Source organism: Cardiocondyla obscurior, linkage group LG14 (genome assembly GCF_019399895.1).
Source record: "Cardiocondyla obscurior isolate alpha-2009 linkage group LG14, Cobs3.1, whole genome shotgun sequence".
In the NCBI taxonomy this organism is placed as follows: Eukaryota; Metazoa; Arthropoda; class Insecta; order Hymenoptera; family Formicidae; genus Cardiocondyla; species Cardiocondyla obscurior.
Window position 1 is genome coordinate 3425982 of NC_091877.1, and position 15102 is coordinate 3441083.

The 15102-nt window shown below is 37.8% G+C and overlaps 1 protein-coding gene across 8 annotated transcripts; it reads left to right on the forward strand.

Annotated features, from left to right (window-relative positions):
- The first annotated feature begins 906 nt into the window (after positions 1 to 906).
- Positions 907 to 14703, forward strand: Unk (RING finger protein unk). 8 transcript variants are annotated; one of them, XM_070666116.1, is made up of 12 exons: positions 907 to 1246; positions 1917 to 2126; positions 4578 to 5000; positions 5084 to 5307; positions 5574 to 5716; positions 5845 to 6024; positions 6286 to 6478; positions 6555 to 6823; positions 6915 to 7127; positions 7218 to 7373; positions 7446 to 7616; positions 7745 to 14703. In XM_070666116.1, exons 1-12 carry the CDS (start codon positions 1188 to 1190, stop codon positions 7898 to 7900), a joined length of 2397 nt encoding a protein of 798 aa, XP_070522217.1. In that variant the 5' UTR covers positions 907 to 1187; the 3' UTR covers positions 7901 to 14703. The 8 variants fall into 8 exon arrangements, with proteins under 8 accessions (XP_070522217.1, XP_070522218.1, XP_070522220.1 ...); XM_070666117.1 differs by having other exon boundaries at positions 5586 to 5716; XM_070666119.1 differs by having other exon boundaries at positions 5589 to 5716.
- Positions 14704 to 15102: the final 399 nt, after the last annotated feature.

The following is a 15102-nucleotide window of genomic DNA, read 5'->3' on the forward strand; positions in this document are numbered from 1 at the left end:
ATTTCGTCTCCCATGTCTCCCCTCGCCGTCTTTTAACTTATATTTCTCATCGTTCGGCTTTACTTCGATTTTTTCAAAAAACAAATGTTAAGCAAATGTCTTACTTTTTATTGTAATAATTAGATCTGACGTTGATCGAGCGACAGTACTCGCAATTTATTTTTCAAATGCACGCGCTCTCGTTTGCGAAATATCGATTCTCAATCGAGGGGAGGCGCTTCGAGCGCGATATTTCTGGAACATGTATATTCCACGAGAAGTCTGCGATGGCGAGCGATTTTATATACTCGACGAACTGCGAATTGCGAATCTACTTCTAAAATAATTAAAGGAAAACGTCTGCGAGATTCCTGCGTCTTTTCTCTCGGGTCTCGATAGTCGGCGATCGTCCGACCGTCGCGAGAAGCAAATTAATGTAACAAACGGCGTCGCACGAGAACGGTCGTCCTTCGGTATTGTCGCTGTCAAAAACTCGGTCCCTTTTCGGGACGTGACGCCCTTCGTTCGATTCCCTTCGGGATCCCATCCTTCCTCGGTGGAAACGGAGGGAGGGTCGCCTGGCCGAGCGGAAGGCGGATTTTCAAGAACGATCGGATAACGCGCGAACGGCGACCCGGAGCGACGTTTGGTCGCGTGTCATCGGTCCTTCGCGACCATGTCGTCGCACCTCCGCGTCGCTTGATCGGACGCCTGTTTACGCCTGAACCAAAACATCAATGACCTTGAAAGCTGTTGGGGCATCACGTGACCAGTGGACAGGCTGTGACAATTGGTCGACGGAGTCGCAGACGGTGCGCATCGGTCGAGCGGCCCGTGTCCCGCGGCCAATGGGAATCGCGCGCGCCAGGCCGATTGCGGGGAGAAGCAGCGGAAAGTGACGGCAGGAACGGAGGGGAAGGAGGAGAGAAGACGGTGGACAAGAGCGGGCACGAAGGCGGCGAGGACGACGACGAGGAGGAGGACGACAGCGACGACGGTGGCGACGGCGGCAGCAGCGGTTGACGGTGGCGGTGATCGTGGCGGTTACAACGACGACGACGTCGACGACGGCGGTGGTGGCGGCGGCGACGAGGACGACAGTGATCAAGACGGTGCTCCGTGTTGGACGGTGGCGTACGCTGTACGTGTTAGTGCTGGGGTTCGTGCGCGAGCGCGGTTGGTCGGTGGCTCGCGTAGTTGTATCCAAGATGAAGTCCGACTCGAAACCTTTGTTGACAGCCCAGGCGGAGAAGGCGAATCATTACACGTAAGTAAGGCGGCCGGCCGGGGTCCGTCCCCTCCCCCGCGCGCACGACCGCGAGGCTAGTGCGCGATAAACGCGGCCGCGCGCGGGCTGCCTACATGTCGCCGCGGCGCGCCGTGTATCTGTGTCCTCCGCCAATACCCCGCGGGAAAGAGAATCGCGAGCCGAGGGGGAGAGTGAGAGAAGGGCGGCGAGCGAGGGAGACGTGTGCCGAGTTACGTGCGCCGGAAAGCGGGCAGGCCGTCACACGTCCCGAAAGTGCAGTGCGAGGAAAATAAATTGAACATATTGTGAGAAAGAGAAGGCGCGGGCGGGAGGGGGAGGGAGAGAGATAGAGCGCGAGAAAGAGGGAATAAAAGTGGAAGGTAACGGTGCGGCTGGAGAGGGAGCGGAGTGGGATGGCGTGGCGGAGAGAGAGGTGTTGCGTAAGAGTGAGAGAGACAAAGTCGGAAGAGCAGGAGAGCCGCGAGCAACGAACGCGGCATATACGCGACGCGCGCGTCCTACGATCCGCAAAAATACATGTATGAGCGGCGACGAGATAGTGCGAGAGAGATAACGAGCGTGTGAGCGAGTGAGAGATAGAGACGCGGCGACGAGGCAGCGTGGAGGCACAGAGCGCGGCAACCTACGAGCGAAAAATAATGTCTAGCACGGCGGATTCGCATTCCAGATACTTGAAGGAGTTCCGCGTCGAGCAGTGTCCCCTCTTCATACAGCGCAAATGCACGCAACACAGGCCGTTCACGTGCTTCAATTGGCACTTCATGAATCAGCGGAGGCGCAGGCCGGTGAGGAAGAGGGACCGCACCTTCAACTACAGCGCTGATAATTATTGCTCCAAGTATGACGAGACGACCGGCATCTGCCCCGACGGGGACGAGTAAGTTGCCGACTTTTTCTTCCTTTTTAGTTTTGCGCATCGCGAGGATGATGTTACGTGATACACGATGTGGTGCGTTCTTCTCAGTGCCTGTACGTGAGAATGGATATGTGCGTTGTACGTGTATACGGGTGTATCATGGCAGGAACGGTTACGGCATTCGTCACGACGTTACCACTTCGGAATTCGACGCTCGCCCTTTCGGAGGATGGCAGGATTGCTGTTTTTCTCGTATCGCCGGACAACACGGGCTTTCTCGTATCGATAGGGATACGTGTGATACGTATGTTTGTATATACATATGTATGTATGTGTATATATGTGTATATATATATATATGTAGCACAAGGCGACGTGTATGTACACGTAGCGTTACTATCGTTGCCGCGGACGTGTCCCTCGCGCGCGCACGTACGTGTTTACGTTCCTCGGCGCGTTCGCGCGCATCCTTCTCGCGGCTCCCGTTCCCCACGGAGAGAGACAATTGTTGCTCGGGATTTCGACGGGGACCGGGAGCGAGAGAAGGAAAGAAGAAAACGCCGCGCGCGCCTTCGTCCGCACGAAATTGCGTATCGCATATTTTTTTAGGCGTCCCGCGTGCCCGCCTCCTTCCATCGACCAGCGGCCGCGTGCTACGTCGTATTACATGAATTAAAGTATGCTCTGTTACATAGCGCGCGCGCGGGATCGGCTAGGCGCCCACAGCCCGAGCGCGGTTACACCTTTCTCTCATCGAAGGACCGTCCCGGCCGCAGAATTATGAAATCTCGGAACGCCACTCGGAAGGACGTTCTTCCTCCTCGAGAAGACGATCGCCGCCACGATCTACCGCGGCCCGGTGAAAGATCAGTGGTTGGAAGATGAAGAGGAGAAAGAGAAAGAGAGAAATAGAGACGCGTGCTTCGTTCTTTGTTGGGGTTGACACGTAATACACACGTAACGTGTAGCATCTGGCCCGATATCAGACGCGGGGCATCGCGACGTTTTCTTTCTTTAAGCCAGTAGAACGTTTCCTACGTAATTGTCCTTCCCGATAAACGACGCGATAATCCCGTGATGATAATTCTTCGGAGGGAGCGCGCTTAGGTGCTCTTGATTGCAGTCTGCGGGTGTAATTTGTTTTTTTTTTTTAATATATATTTCCCGTAATTCATGATATCGCTTATGCATTCCGGCATATCTTTTACGCGAAAGCAATGACATTGTAACATTACGTAGTTAACTTTGCACTTTGCGCATAAATTAACATATCATGTTTAATGACACCTCAGCCGAACGTTTTGTAACTTAGTTTTCAAGACAATAATGTAAACACGTTCGCACGCATGTATGCACCGAAATACGCATTTCATTTGCATAAACAGGTGGGCATTTTATAAATGGTAACATTCTATAAGTTGCGAGCCGTTTTTTTTTTTTTTTGTAAAATTTGCGAGAAACGGAATCTATTTTTATTTTTTGAACGACTAATTAATGACGGTAGCATTTTTACAATTTCTTTAAATTAATTTTATTTTATTAAACAATTACAGTTACAATTTTGCAAGAATGTCACGGGAAAATTATATCTAAGTGTATCGCATCACTTTTCTAAAAAGTATTATTTTATGTAGGAAATATCGTCGCGTGAGAGTTAAACGACAGCTTACCGACATTCTTTGATTCGGTCGTAAATTATTTTTATGGCTATAAATTTTTATTGCGCCAGGCGTGAAATGGTTTTTATCGAGCGATTGTCGGGCATATCGTGAGCTTTTTTTCCCCCGAAATTCTCAATGTTATGAGTTGCCGAACAAAGGCAGTCCACTCTTATCGATTTTCCCTTGCGTACTTGGCACGATGGCACAACAAAGAATCGCGATGTATCTAAACCTCATTGGGGTCTAACGTAATCGAATCTCGTCAAAGTTTTACTCGTTATTCAATCAAATATATCTCGCTTTAACTAAAATAACGGTGTGTAATGCAGTAAAAATAGTTTAATCTCTCGTAGCTTGCTCAGGTTATAAAAAGAATATATATTTTTTTAATGTCGTGATATATGTATAATCGCTACATATTTTAATTTAGTACTTATTGTTTCTCAACAATAAACAATTTGCTAATCTCGTATTTGCAAAGCAAATTGGATAAGCATAATTCGTTTTAAAGATTTTCATTAATAATTTGTGTATGAAATTACTTAAAATAGAATGCAATTAACTTTGTATAATTAATTGTTTCTAAATTAACTAAAACAGTTTAAAGAAAATTAAATATTAAATTATGAAATTGTCAAGAACCGATATGTAACAAAAGCTTAAGGCGTATAATTTAAGTCAACGTTGTCTCAAGATTGCGCAAAAGTATAATAATGAAAAACTGTTTTGAATGAAAGCGAAAAGAACGCACAAAAAGAGTCGCATTTTGTCAATTCGTTCAAGGTTGTAAAAGAATTATCTTATTGAACAGGTGTCCGTTTCTGCATCGTACTGCGGGCGACACGGAGAGGCGTTATCACCTACGTTACTACAAGACTTGCATGTGCGTGCACGATACCGACACTCGTGGATTTTGTGTGAAGAATGGCCCGCATTGCGCTTTCGCACATGGCAATCACGATTTGCGCCCACCCGTGTACGACATCAAGGAGATCCAGGCGCTGGAAAATCCGGATTCGGATCCGAACTCCTCGTCGAACGGGCCTAACATACTCGACAAAGAGCGTAACCTTATGAACGAGGACCCGAAGTGGCAGGATACGAACTATGTGTTGAGCAATTACAAGACTGAGCCGTGCAAGAGACCACCACGGCTCTGTCGACAAGGTTACGCCTGTCCGCAGTATCACAACAGCAAGGACAAGCGGCGTAGTCCGCGGAAATACAAATATCGGTAATTATATTGCCAGCTATTCGCCTAGTCGGCCGACTTGGACTTGAGAATAGGTTTTTAATTTTAATTCGACTTTATTGTAGCTCGACACCATGCCCGAACGTGAAACACGGCGAGGAATGGGGCGAGCCGGGCAACTGCGAGCAAGGGGACGCCTGCACGTATTGTCATACTCGCACGGAACAGCAGTTCCACCCCGAGATCTACAAATCCACCAAGTGCAACGACGTGCAACAAGCTGGCTACTGCCCACGTGGCGTCTTCTGCGCTTTCGCGCATGTTGACCGTGAGTGTACACTCATCAATCGTACGTAAAACAGTTTTATTATATATTTTGTGAGTTTAATTATATCGTGCATGTACAGAAAAAAATGTGTTAAAAATTTATACACGCTTATCTGGTTTCGATTGTCGCGATTGTACGCGAGTGTCAGTGCTCGCGCTCTCGCGAGTTAATATATTTGGAATATAATATGTTGAGAGCCAGTTTGATAAGTGCTAAATCTTAGTCGTTAAAATTATTTCTCAAAATTGATATATTTGGACGTTGGGATGGTGTGTTGATGGAAGCAGTGTTGCCAACAGAAGAAATGAGCCTGGCGAGGGATATGGCAGTACCTATAGATTGTGGAGCGAATCTGGCCGATATACTCAGCAATGCTCTTCCACCTGACAAGCGTTCACACGACAAGGACAAGCCACTCAGTGATAGCAGCGTGAGTTTCTCGATTCTCCACTGCAATTTTTTAAGAGGAAAAGAAAAAGCGCACGATTCATCTGTGAAATAGAGTTTAGTTTATATTATTCAGCAAATTTTATTTACATTGCTTGATTTATTTTACAGAATGGAAGCGGCGAGGTCTCTGAATCCGCTAGCACCAGCAGTTTGGGTAGCAACAGTTCGCACAGCAAGGCGCCAGGTGCCCAACTGCACAATTCCAATAATACCAATTCTGGCATGAATGCAGCCGCGCAACAGAAACTTACGAGCATACTTTATAATCCCGGTTCTCTCATACAAGTTGTAAGTTCTTGTTTTTATAACATAATATCGGACGATATGGCATATTTTTGAACATTAATTTTAACTTGGAAAAAAATAAAAGTTTTGCAATAAGAAATTTAATAAAAAGTTATAATTAATGTAAAGTTTAATATATTATATTTATATCGCTTTATTCTCATTCTGGATTTTAGATTCATTCCATGGAATATAGATATATAATTTAGAATCGTAATTTAGCTTCACTCTTATGTGTCACATGATTGATGTTGATTTCAACAGAATGAAATTCGGAAGCAAATGGTCGCCATCGACAGCGATCCGTTGTTAACTAAAGCTGAAAAGGCTCAACAGAAACAGAGCCTCTACATCGCGTACAATTTGAACGGGACATTAGGCAGTCACTCATTAGCAACCACTGTTTCACCACTTTCAAATTCGTTCTACTCAAACGACACTGTGGAGTCGGTAGTAGGTAAGTATACGCGGTGTTATATATTTTACTTATATTTAATATTGTGCACTATTTTAACGTTTAATTTCTGTTTCAGGAAATGCATTAGATGAATTACATTTAGATGACCCATTAAATTTAGTCGACTCAATTCATAGAGATACAAATTCACCGATTGGCAATTCGATATCGGCAGGCCTAGCTAGCTCCGGTCTACTCGGTAGTTCGGCCCCGGTTAATATACCGGGCATGGCTGAACGTTCAGTTCTTTCTAATTTCTCTCCATCGACATCGAGCCCTCTCCAGCAATTGCAGACTGGTTTTCTTACTGGATCGAGATTCTCTCATCAAGATTCTATGGAATCCGTAAGTAGACTTTTTTTTTTTTTTTTATTCAGTGACGTGAGAAATATTAAATTATTTTATTAATTTAATGTTATTTTCGGCTTATTTTCAGACACTACCATTTATGAATCAGATATCAGATCCATTTAGCAACCACATTTCACAACTTAGTAGCTCGGCTTCTAAACTTAGTGGATTTAATAGTAGTTTATTCGATTTCGCGAACCAAGGGATGTCACCATCACGTACACAACCCACTTTACCGGCATCTCCATTGGTTAATGCATTTTCTATTAGTCCAAGTAACACAGGATCGTTGTCCGAGGTTAGAACTGCACGATTTTGACAAGTTTTATCTATCTTAAAAACGAGTCTTTTGATAATATTGACATTCATATATGCATTTGCATTGTAGATACAAAGGCTCAGAGATGAACTGTCTTCGAGCCGAGCTCAATTGGCGACATGGGACGAGCGTATTAATCAAGCGCGCGCGGCTTGCGCGGCATGGCAATTAGAGAGCGAGGAGGCAAAAAGAAAAGCAAATATCGCCGAACAACAACGGGACGAGGTAAATATCTCGCCTAACTCAACGCGTGCTTATTTTTTTTTAATGTCAAAATTACAATTTGCCATGTTCTAGAAAATCGATTTTTTACAGGCTTTGAAAGCACTTAGGGTTGAAAACAAAGTGTCTAATGGTGGGCCGTATCTTCATACACTGAGGAAAATAAGCGAGCTCAAATCATTATCGATAGCCAGTTTAAAATCAATTCAATCGCAATTGCGCTTAGATCTCGAAGAAGTGGAAAAGGTAAAAACATTTATTTTACAAGTACCGAAATGATCGATGTCGTTCAAACGAAGCAACATAGCTATCGAAAAAATAATAGATAAACAATTCTATTGCTGTATTGCTCACTAACATTGCTATATTACCAGGTGCTGTACAGAGAAACGGCAACAAAGTGCATGGTTTGTGAAGAACAGAATCGTACGGTTACCTTATCCTGCAATCATTACGTAGTCTGCTCGACATGCGCTCCGAATCAACGTGAGTGTCCATACTGTCAGACTCCAGTTGTCTCAACAAGTTAGATCCAAACCTTTCCTTAGAATCCTGTTACAATTTGTTTCTCCGTGAAAAGAACGAAGAAACGATGGCAGTCGACTTTGAAAGAATATCATGTGAGTAGTATCACAATTTTTCAAGGACTCGTATTTTTACTTTAGCACAGTGATATAATTGAGGACATGTTTTTATCGCGATAAGCATGCACTCGCAAGAATTCAATTGATTTTAGGAATGCGATTGATTTATTGCCAAAGTTGAATACGCGAAAATGATAGAAATTTTACTGGTATAATCTTACATTGATGATATTTCTCTTTCGGTGTATGTATATATATATGTATATATATATATGTATATATACATGGAGATATATATATATATGTATATATATTCAATAAATCACATTTTTTAATGTATCGCTCAAGCAGCGTTATCGATCCTAAAAAAAAAAAAAAGAAACAAAAGATGTTTTATTTTATACATAATTCAAGATAAATATCTAGCAGGGTGTTAACTATACATTCAGCGTTTAAAACAATGTTTAAACGCAAATATATGCGGGTTACTGAACATTTACCGCGAGAACAATATAATCGCAGTTGTGGACAAAGTTTCGGGACCTCGAAAACTATATAATTGTTTAAAGAAAAATTAATAATATTAATAAACGCAACAAAAGTTCTCTCCCACTTGCATTAAAAAAGATGGGAGAATTTTTTTCTCGATGGTTGAGCTGTGAAACGTATGTCACAGAAAAAAAATAATGATATTTCTATTATATTTAAATCTATATATTTAATAGGATTTTCCAATTGATTCGTACTGAATGTAATAATATAAGTATTAACAAATTTTATATTTTTCGTTGAAAACCTAATATTGAAGATATAAATATATAAGAGGTATATATATATATATATATTATATAATTTTTAGGTTTTTATATATCTAATAACAAAGATTTTTCTCATATAGTTATAAAAAGTATGGGAGTTTACAAAACAACCGAAATAGATAGCTCTAAAACAATTTTATTATATAAAAGGTATTACACATGAACATATGTATCATTTGTTTTTCGTTTATTTTCTATCAGTGTTACTATCGCTTATCTTTTTTTTTTCTTTTAAAAATTCGTTTTGTCTTTTATTATGTTCACTAAGTATATTAACAATATGTTAGAAAACATTTACACTTCGAATACATCGAAGTTTATAATGATAAATATTTTTAAGAATTTTACGTAATGCTTGCTTTCTTTCATTTTGTAATGTAGCTTGTATGTTTCGTACTTTTATTACACAATCTACTTTTAGGTCTTAAATATGCTTGATTGTGTACTAGTATTTGCAATGGAGTTATTAGAGGACATTTAAATTAAATAGCGTGTGATAGTAATGAAGAAATTAATCTTCGATCAATTATTCAATTAGATTACTGAACCAATTACCCTCATTTCGTGTTGTAGGCTTTTACAATTGTAGATGTAAGGATGTTAGAAATATTTAGGATTTTTCAATTTAATCAAAAAAAATAAAAAAATAAAAAATAATAACTCATGAATACATATATATATATATATGTATATATATATGTATGTATACATATATATTTATATATATATAAAGTACATACACAAGTCAAACGTGACATACGTGTTACAGTTCAATGGCATGCTAGAAGTATGCTATTTAGGACGTATAAAGTACGTCTATTTACCCGGCTCTATGCGTATATTCATTTTAAAGATGTAGTTGTTAAACTCTATGATAAAAAAAATAACTATACACTCATGATGAGAAAAATATATATATATATGTATATATATATATATATATATATATATATATATATATATTGCCTAAGATATAAACGATTATAGGATAGATAGGACAGCATTATCAAATTTTTTCTTCGTATAGGCATGAAATGTTACAATAATCAATTTTAAAGACTATTTTTATTTAATATTCATATATATTATTACATTTTTGAGAATTGTGAAATTATTAAACTCAAATTTAATACCCAGCACAAAACGTTTAGTAATACTTTTACACTCGTAAAATATTAGTTTATACAGAATTAATCTTCCGGCAAATTAATTGAAAATTTATTTAAATTATCTGTAACATAAAGAGATATTGTGACAGATATTACTTTATTGTGAAACTTTTTGAAATTTACTACAGTGCTAGTTGTTACTGGGTTTATTTTTGCATTCTCATTTATTATTTCTCTTCCTTTTCAATTACTTTCATAGTTTAAAAGTAAAAAAGTGAGGCCAAAAAGTAAATGAATGTCTTTATTATGTCAGTTTTTTATTGCAGATTATTAATATTAAAATATAATAGATGTTATTTAACATAAAAAAATTACAATTTTCTCTATTATGGTATATATGGTCTAAAGATAACTTTTTTTAATAACGATTCAATAGATATAACGTAGGAATACATAAGAATTAATAAAATAAACTTTTCTTTAAAGTGTTCTACTCTCTTAATTAGATACTGAACATAAGATGCATCTTGAAAGATAGAAAAGTTTGTTCTCTTTTAATTGACATTTTTAATATTTAGATAATACCCTAGTGTTTTTTTCTTTATTTTTTTTTTATTTTGACTATTCCGGTTACGTAGTCTTATAAGAGATGTCATCTGACAAACATAAATATAGCGTATTTTAATTTTCTTAGAGGCCGCATATACCATAACACCATTTTCAAAGAACTATTTAGGATTTAAGAGAGAAAAACATTATAATAATGCATTTTTTTCCCTTGCGTTTATTCAAGTGCATTCTTTATAAGTACGAGAACTATATGATATATTATAATATCAAAATATTTAATTCTTTGTATTTTTCCTCACGTGTCCACTTGGCATATTTTTGGCATTATTACATGTGTATAAATATATTAAACTTGTCTGTTTAAAGTAAAATGTAAGGTTAAATAAGATGCCAAGTAATTTTAGTGCACTATTTTTGACGTTTTAGTTTTTCTATGGCTAGTGCACCACGTGATAGAGATAAATTTTTAATTAATATTGAGATTTACGAGTCTACAATTGACAAAATAAATAATCATAGTTTATCAAATCGTTGAAATCGTTAAAAAGAGGAGTACTTATAAAGAATGCGATTTTGTTCGATAATATTTCGCGATCGAACCTTCCTCCGCGCTATTTGTATCTAAAGCAACAATGTTACAAATAATGGGATCATATCCGAGTCATAATATAAATGTTTTGTATACGGAAAGAAGAAAAGTACGAGGGAAAAATTCTTCATTTTTGGATAATCGGAGGAAAGTTACGATCGCGTTGTGTTTTAACGAAACGTTTAGAAATTATATTTCTGAATAATAGGATTATATGAATATTACAATTACAATATATTGTATTATTTTACTTCTATAACAATTAAATAACACAATTAAAAATATATAATAAGAATATAAATTATTGTGAAAGCAACAAATTTAGCTACAAAATAGAGTAATAGGAGAATAACAAAGTGGATGATTAGTTAATATTATCGTGTAACAAAGAAAACATACAGTTGAATATTTATATACTACTGTCCCCGTTGTTGGTTTCGACAATTCTCTCGCGCCTTTTAGAGCATTTTGATAACCATCGTTGTACGCTCGATCATTATCTGTTGTATCTAATTATAATTTAAAAATTAAATGTCTGATTGAATCAGTTTAATAACAATTGGTTTGGATATTATAAGTGGGCAAAAAAAAGAAAAAGAATAATGAAGACATTTATCGAGCAGCAAAATCCCAAATTTGTCGTTAGTACTTATTCCAAGGCAATGCCTGAGAAAACGTTTTAGAACGAAACTTTAAAGTTTTATTAAATAAAACGTCTAGAAATATAACTTTTAATTAAAAAAAAAAGAAAAAAAAAGCGTATTTAACACGTTTATCTAGATTGCACAAAGAAAACCAACAATAGGGCGAATTAAAATTGAACACTATATTTTTGACAAGTTACAATAATACCAACTACAAACGTTATACGCTCTGTCCTGTGCGAATAACTCTTCCTCCGTCTTGTAAACGGGCTCGGGCCGCATTGTAATTGCGTTTGTTTATGCACTAGTTGAAAATATTACGAGATCGCTCGTCGCATCCGAGCGCAACTCGCGCGAGACTTGGTGCCGAGGGATGACAAGGGAGATATTTCGATGATATTGGGGAAGAATTATCAGCACGGTTCAGACGAAAGAAAGCATACACATAATCACTAGAATATTGTATAATAATTGCGTAAAAATTGTAATATCTATAAAGGAAAATTTGCTGAACATTTATATCACGATTTATAACTAAAGATACTTGCTATAGACCTGTGTCGTCCTTAATCACTTGTAATTTTGATATAACGATTACTGCATTTGTTATTTTCATAGTGGCATGGCTCTGATTCTTGATATTAGGTATCACGAAACTCATTTTTCATTTATTCGTATAGCGAGATGTGTGTTCTTGTTTACAAAAGAAAGAAAAAAAAAAAATAATAGAAGATACATATACGTTTGCTCAATGTCCGCGAAGACTTTTCGGACATTCCTTATCATCATTATCAGTAAAAAAAATCCCGTTGCGACTCGTATTGTTGTGATCGTTATATACTTAGAACCTTTTTAAATATCAATGTCACGGACTTTTTGAGATGTCTCTCAAAATTGTCTGGGTTTATAAATCGTTTCTCCATATCTGTTCCAGCCGAATATTCATTTAGTCAATTATGCAATATTACGATATTATGAGATTACAATACTTTTAATTGTCTGTTTAGTTATCTTTTGGAGTGACAGTGACGCGAACTTACGTGATCCGAGTTCAGGCTTGTTTTGTGAAAAATACGAGGTAACAAATGGCTGTACGACTGCAATCACGTCTATAGGAAAACCGATTCGCTCTATATAACTTATCAATAGATTTCCTTTGGAATCATAAACATTTGTCATAAGTAATATTGCGTCGATAAAAAAACTTTTCTATTACCTGTTCAATCATTATACTCGTCAAACACCGTTAAATGTATGTATATCAAACAATACTTCATAAATTTAAACTTACTCTTATACTTATTCTAATTAATTAATAATAGACTGAATAGTATTTTTTATTACACATTTTTATAATTTTCAAGTAAAATACATAATGCTTGTATTAATAACTATTCGCGATATTGCCGGAGAAATAGAGTATGTGTTTTAATTATTAGAATTACGTTGCAAAATACGTGTCTTAGGAAATGCACGCACAGACTTAGCGAAGAAATCACACAACAGTCATTTGCATCCTCATATTTGATCGCCAATATCTTTGTAAAAGTCAGAAAGAAAAAAAAAAATAAAAATAAAAATGATAGAGTCGCAAGTTCGTAGACGCTGGTATCAGAAGAAAAGCGAATGTAAATTGGCCACCTATATAGCCCGCAGTGGTCTCGCATATTGTTTAACGTTGAACAAGTTTTAAGGAAAACGTAGTAACGATTTGCGTGATGAAGAGAACAATGTGCAAGCAGTGCCATTTTCGACAGATTTATGAAAGTAATAAGTTTACGTTCTACGAGAAGTGAATGTGATCTATTGATGTTTCTAATTTTCTATAGCTAATTCCGTATTTTCAAGCCACTTACGAAATAGAGAGACCGCATTTTGTCAAAGCTCGACATAGGTACACGATGTTGGTACACGTAATGAATTACAATGTAATTATACGTAGTTAAAAAGTGTAAATTTATTCTTAATTTATAGAAATTGAAATCGGAATCGGGTAATCGGAAGAAACTCGGCGAGGAGCTCTCTGTATCTTTTGACAATGCGGGATTGCGTGTAGAAATGTGGCCCCTTTTAAATTTTTTACTATTTTTGCAATATTACGGTAAAACACCGTCTTCCGATAATAATATGTATAATGTTTAGGCTTAGCGCGCTTTAAGGCCACTAAAAGTTAGAGGCAGCGCAAAATAACAAATCTTATATTTGTAAGCTTAATATATGTACATATATATATAAAAATTATTTATATATATGTATATATACATATATATGTAATTATGAAAAAGAATAGGCATTGCTCTCTCACACAGCTCGATTTTGGATACCCTCGACGTAAGAATGCAAAATTAATATATTCCTATATTGTATTATCTTCTGATTAAAAAGCAATGTACTTATACGTTAAGCGATTAAGGTACTAAATATGTATACTTTGCGGGCTATTGCGTGAACAAATCTATTTTTACTTATGCTCACACAGTCTAAAAATCGATAAGAAATGTTGGAGTACTAAGAAATGAGAGTCACGACAATGTTTGCGGTCGGTCGCTTTAACACAGATTAAATCATTAATAGTACATCATAAATTTATCTCGGCACACACATGCGCGCGGTGCATGCGAAAAGAAAACAAAAAAAAAAAAAGAAAAAAAGATAAGTAAAGAGAGTGTAATAAAATTGTATGGATCGAAACAAGAACCGCATTCTCGAAGAAATCGTACAAAGTGTTTTGACGATAAAACAATATCAAGACTGCTGTAATTTATTGTCGCATAAGCTTAATTTCGTAAAGTCAGGTCGCAAAATTGTATCGCAAACAGAGGAGGAAAAGCAAGGATCGTACATTATTTCTTATTGTTGATTGCTTTTTAGCCACGCGCAAAACAGATCGTTTTCACAGGAGTCGACAGAATTCTTTCTAGCGATTATTTTTACGTCCCGTAGTTTTTAAGACAATTAGGTAGCGCTTACAAATTGAAAATTATATGTACCATTTTCTTAATATATATAATTTAATATATTGAGATGTTCTTTGTTTCTTGAATCTGTGACGAGTGGCGTGTCGGGACTCTTTGCGCGCTAGACGACGTTTCTCGACTGTATTCTTAGGGAATAAGAGATCTCGCGCGGTGACGACGGGATGCTAGGGTGTAAGCTCTTTCGCGAGCGGTTGCAAAGTGATTGCTCGTATTGCGATGCTGCGTTGAGATCTCTACCCTCGTGCGACATGGTCTTCAGGGAATGCACATTAGTGAACGAATACCGCGGAGAGAGCAATATTAATCGACGAAACGTGACACGAACACATAGCAACGAGAACGTCGTCGTTAGACGGATTTTGCAGCGTGGAAACCATCCTTGGAACGACTTCGGCAGAACTCTAATTAATTTCGAGCGACTTATCCCGCTAATAATTAAC

What these genes read in the sequence shown, in the direction of transcription:
- Unk (XM_070666116.1), top strand. Translation starts at nt 1,188, where the DNA reads ATGAAGTCCGACTCGAAACCTTTGTTGACAGCCCAGGCGGAGAAGGCG. An exon ending in GAGAAGGCGAATCATTACAC is followed by an intron (nt 1,247 to 1,916) that starts GTAAGTAAGGCG and finishes TTCGCATTCCAG; the next exon opens with ATACTTGAAGGAGTTCCGCG. An exon ending in CCGCGGAAATACAAATATCG is followed by an intron (nt 5,001 to 5,083) that starts GTAATTATATTG and finishes ACTTTATTGTAG; the next exon opens with CTCGACACCATGCCCGAACG.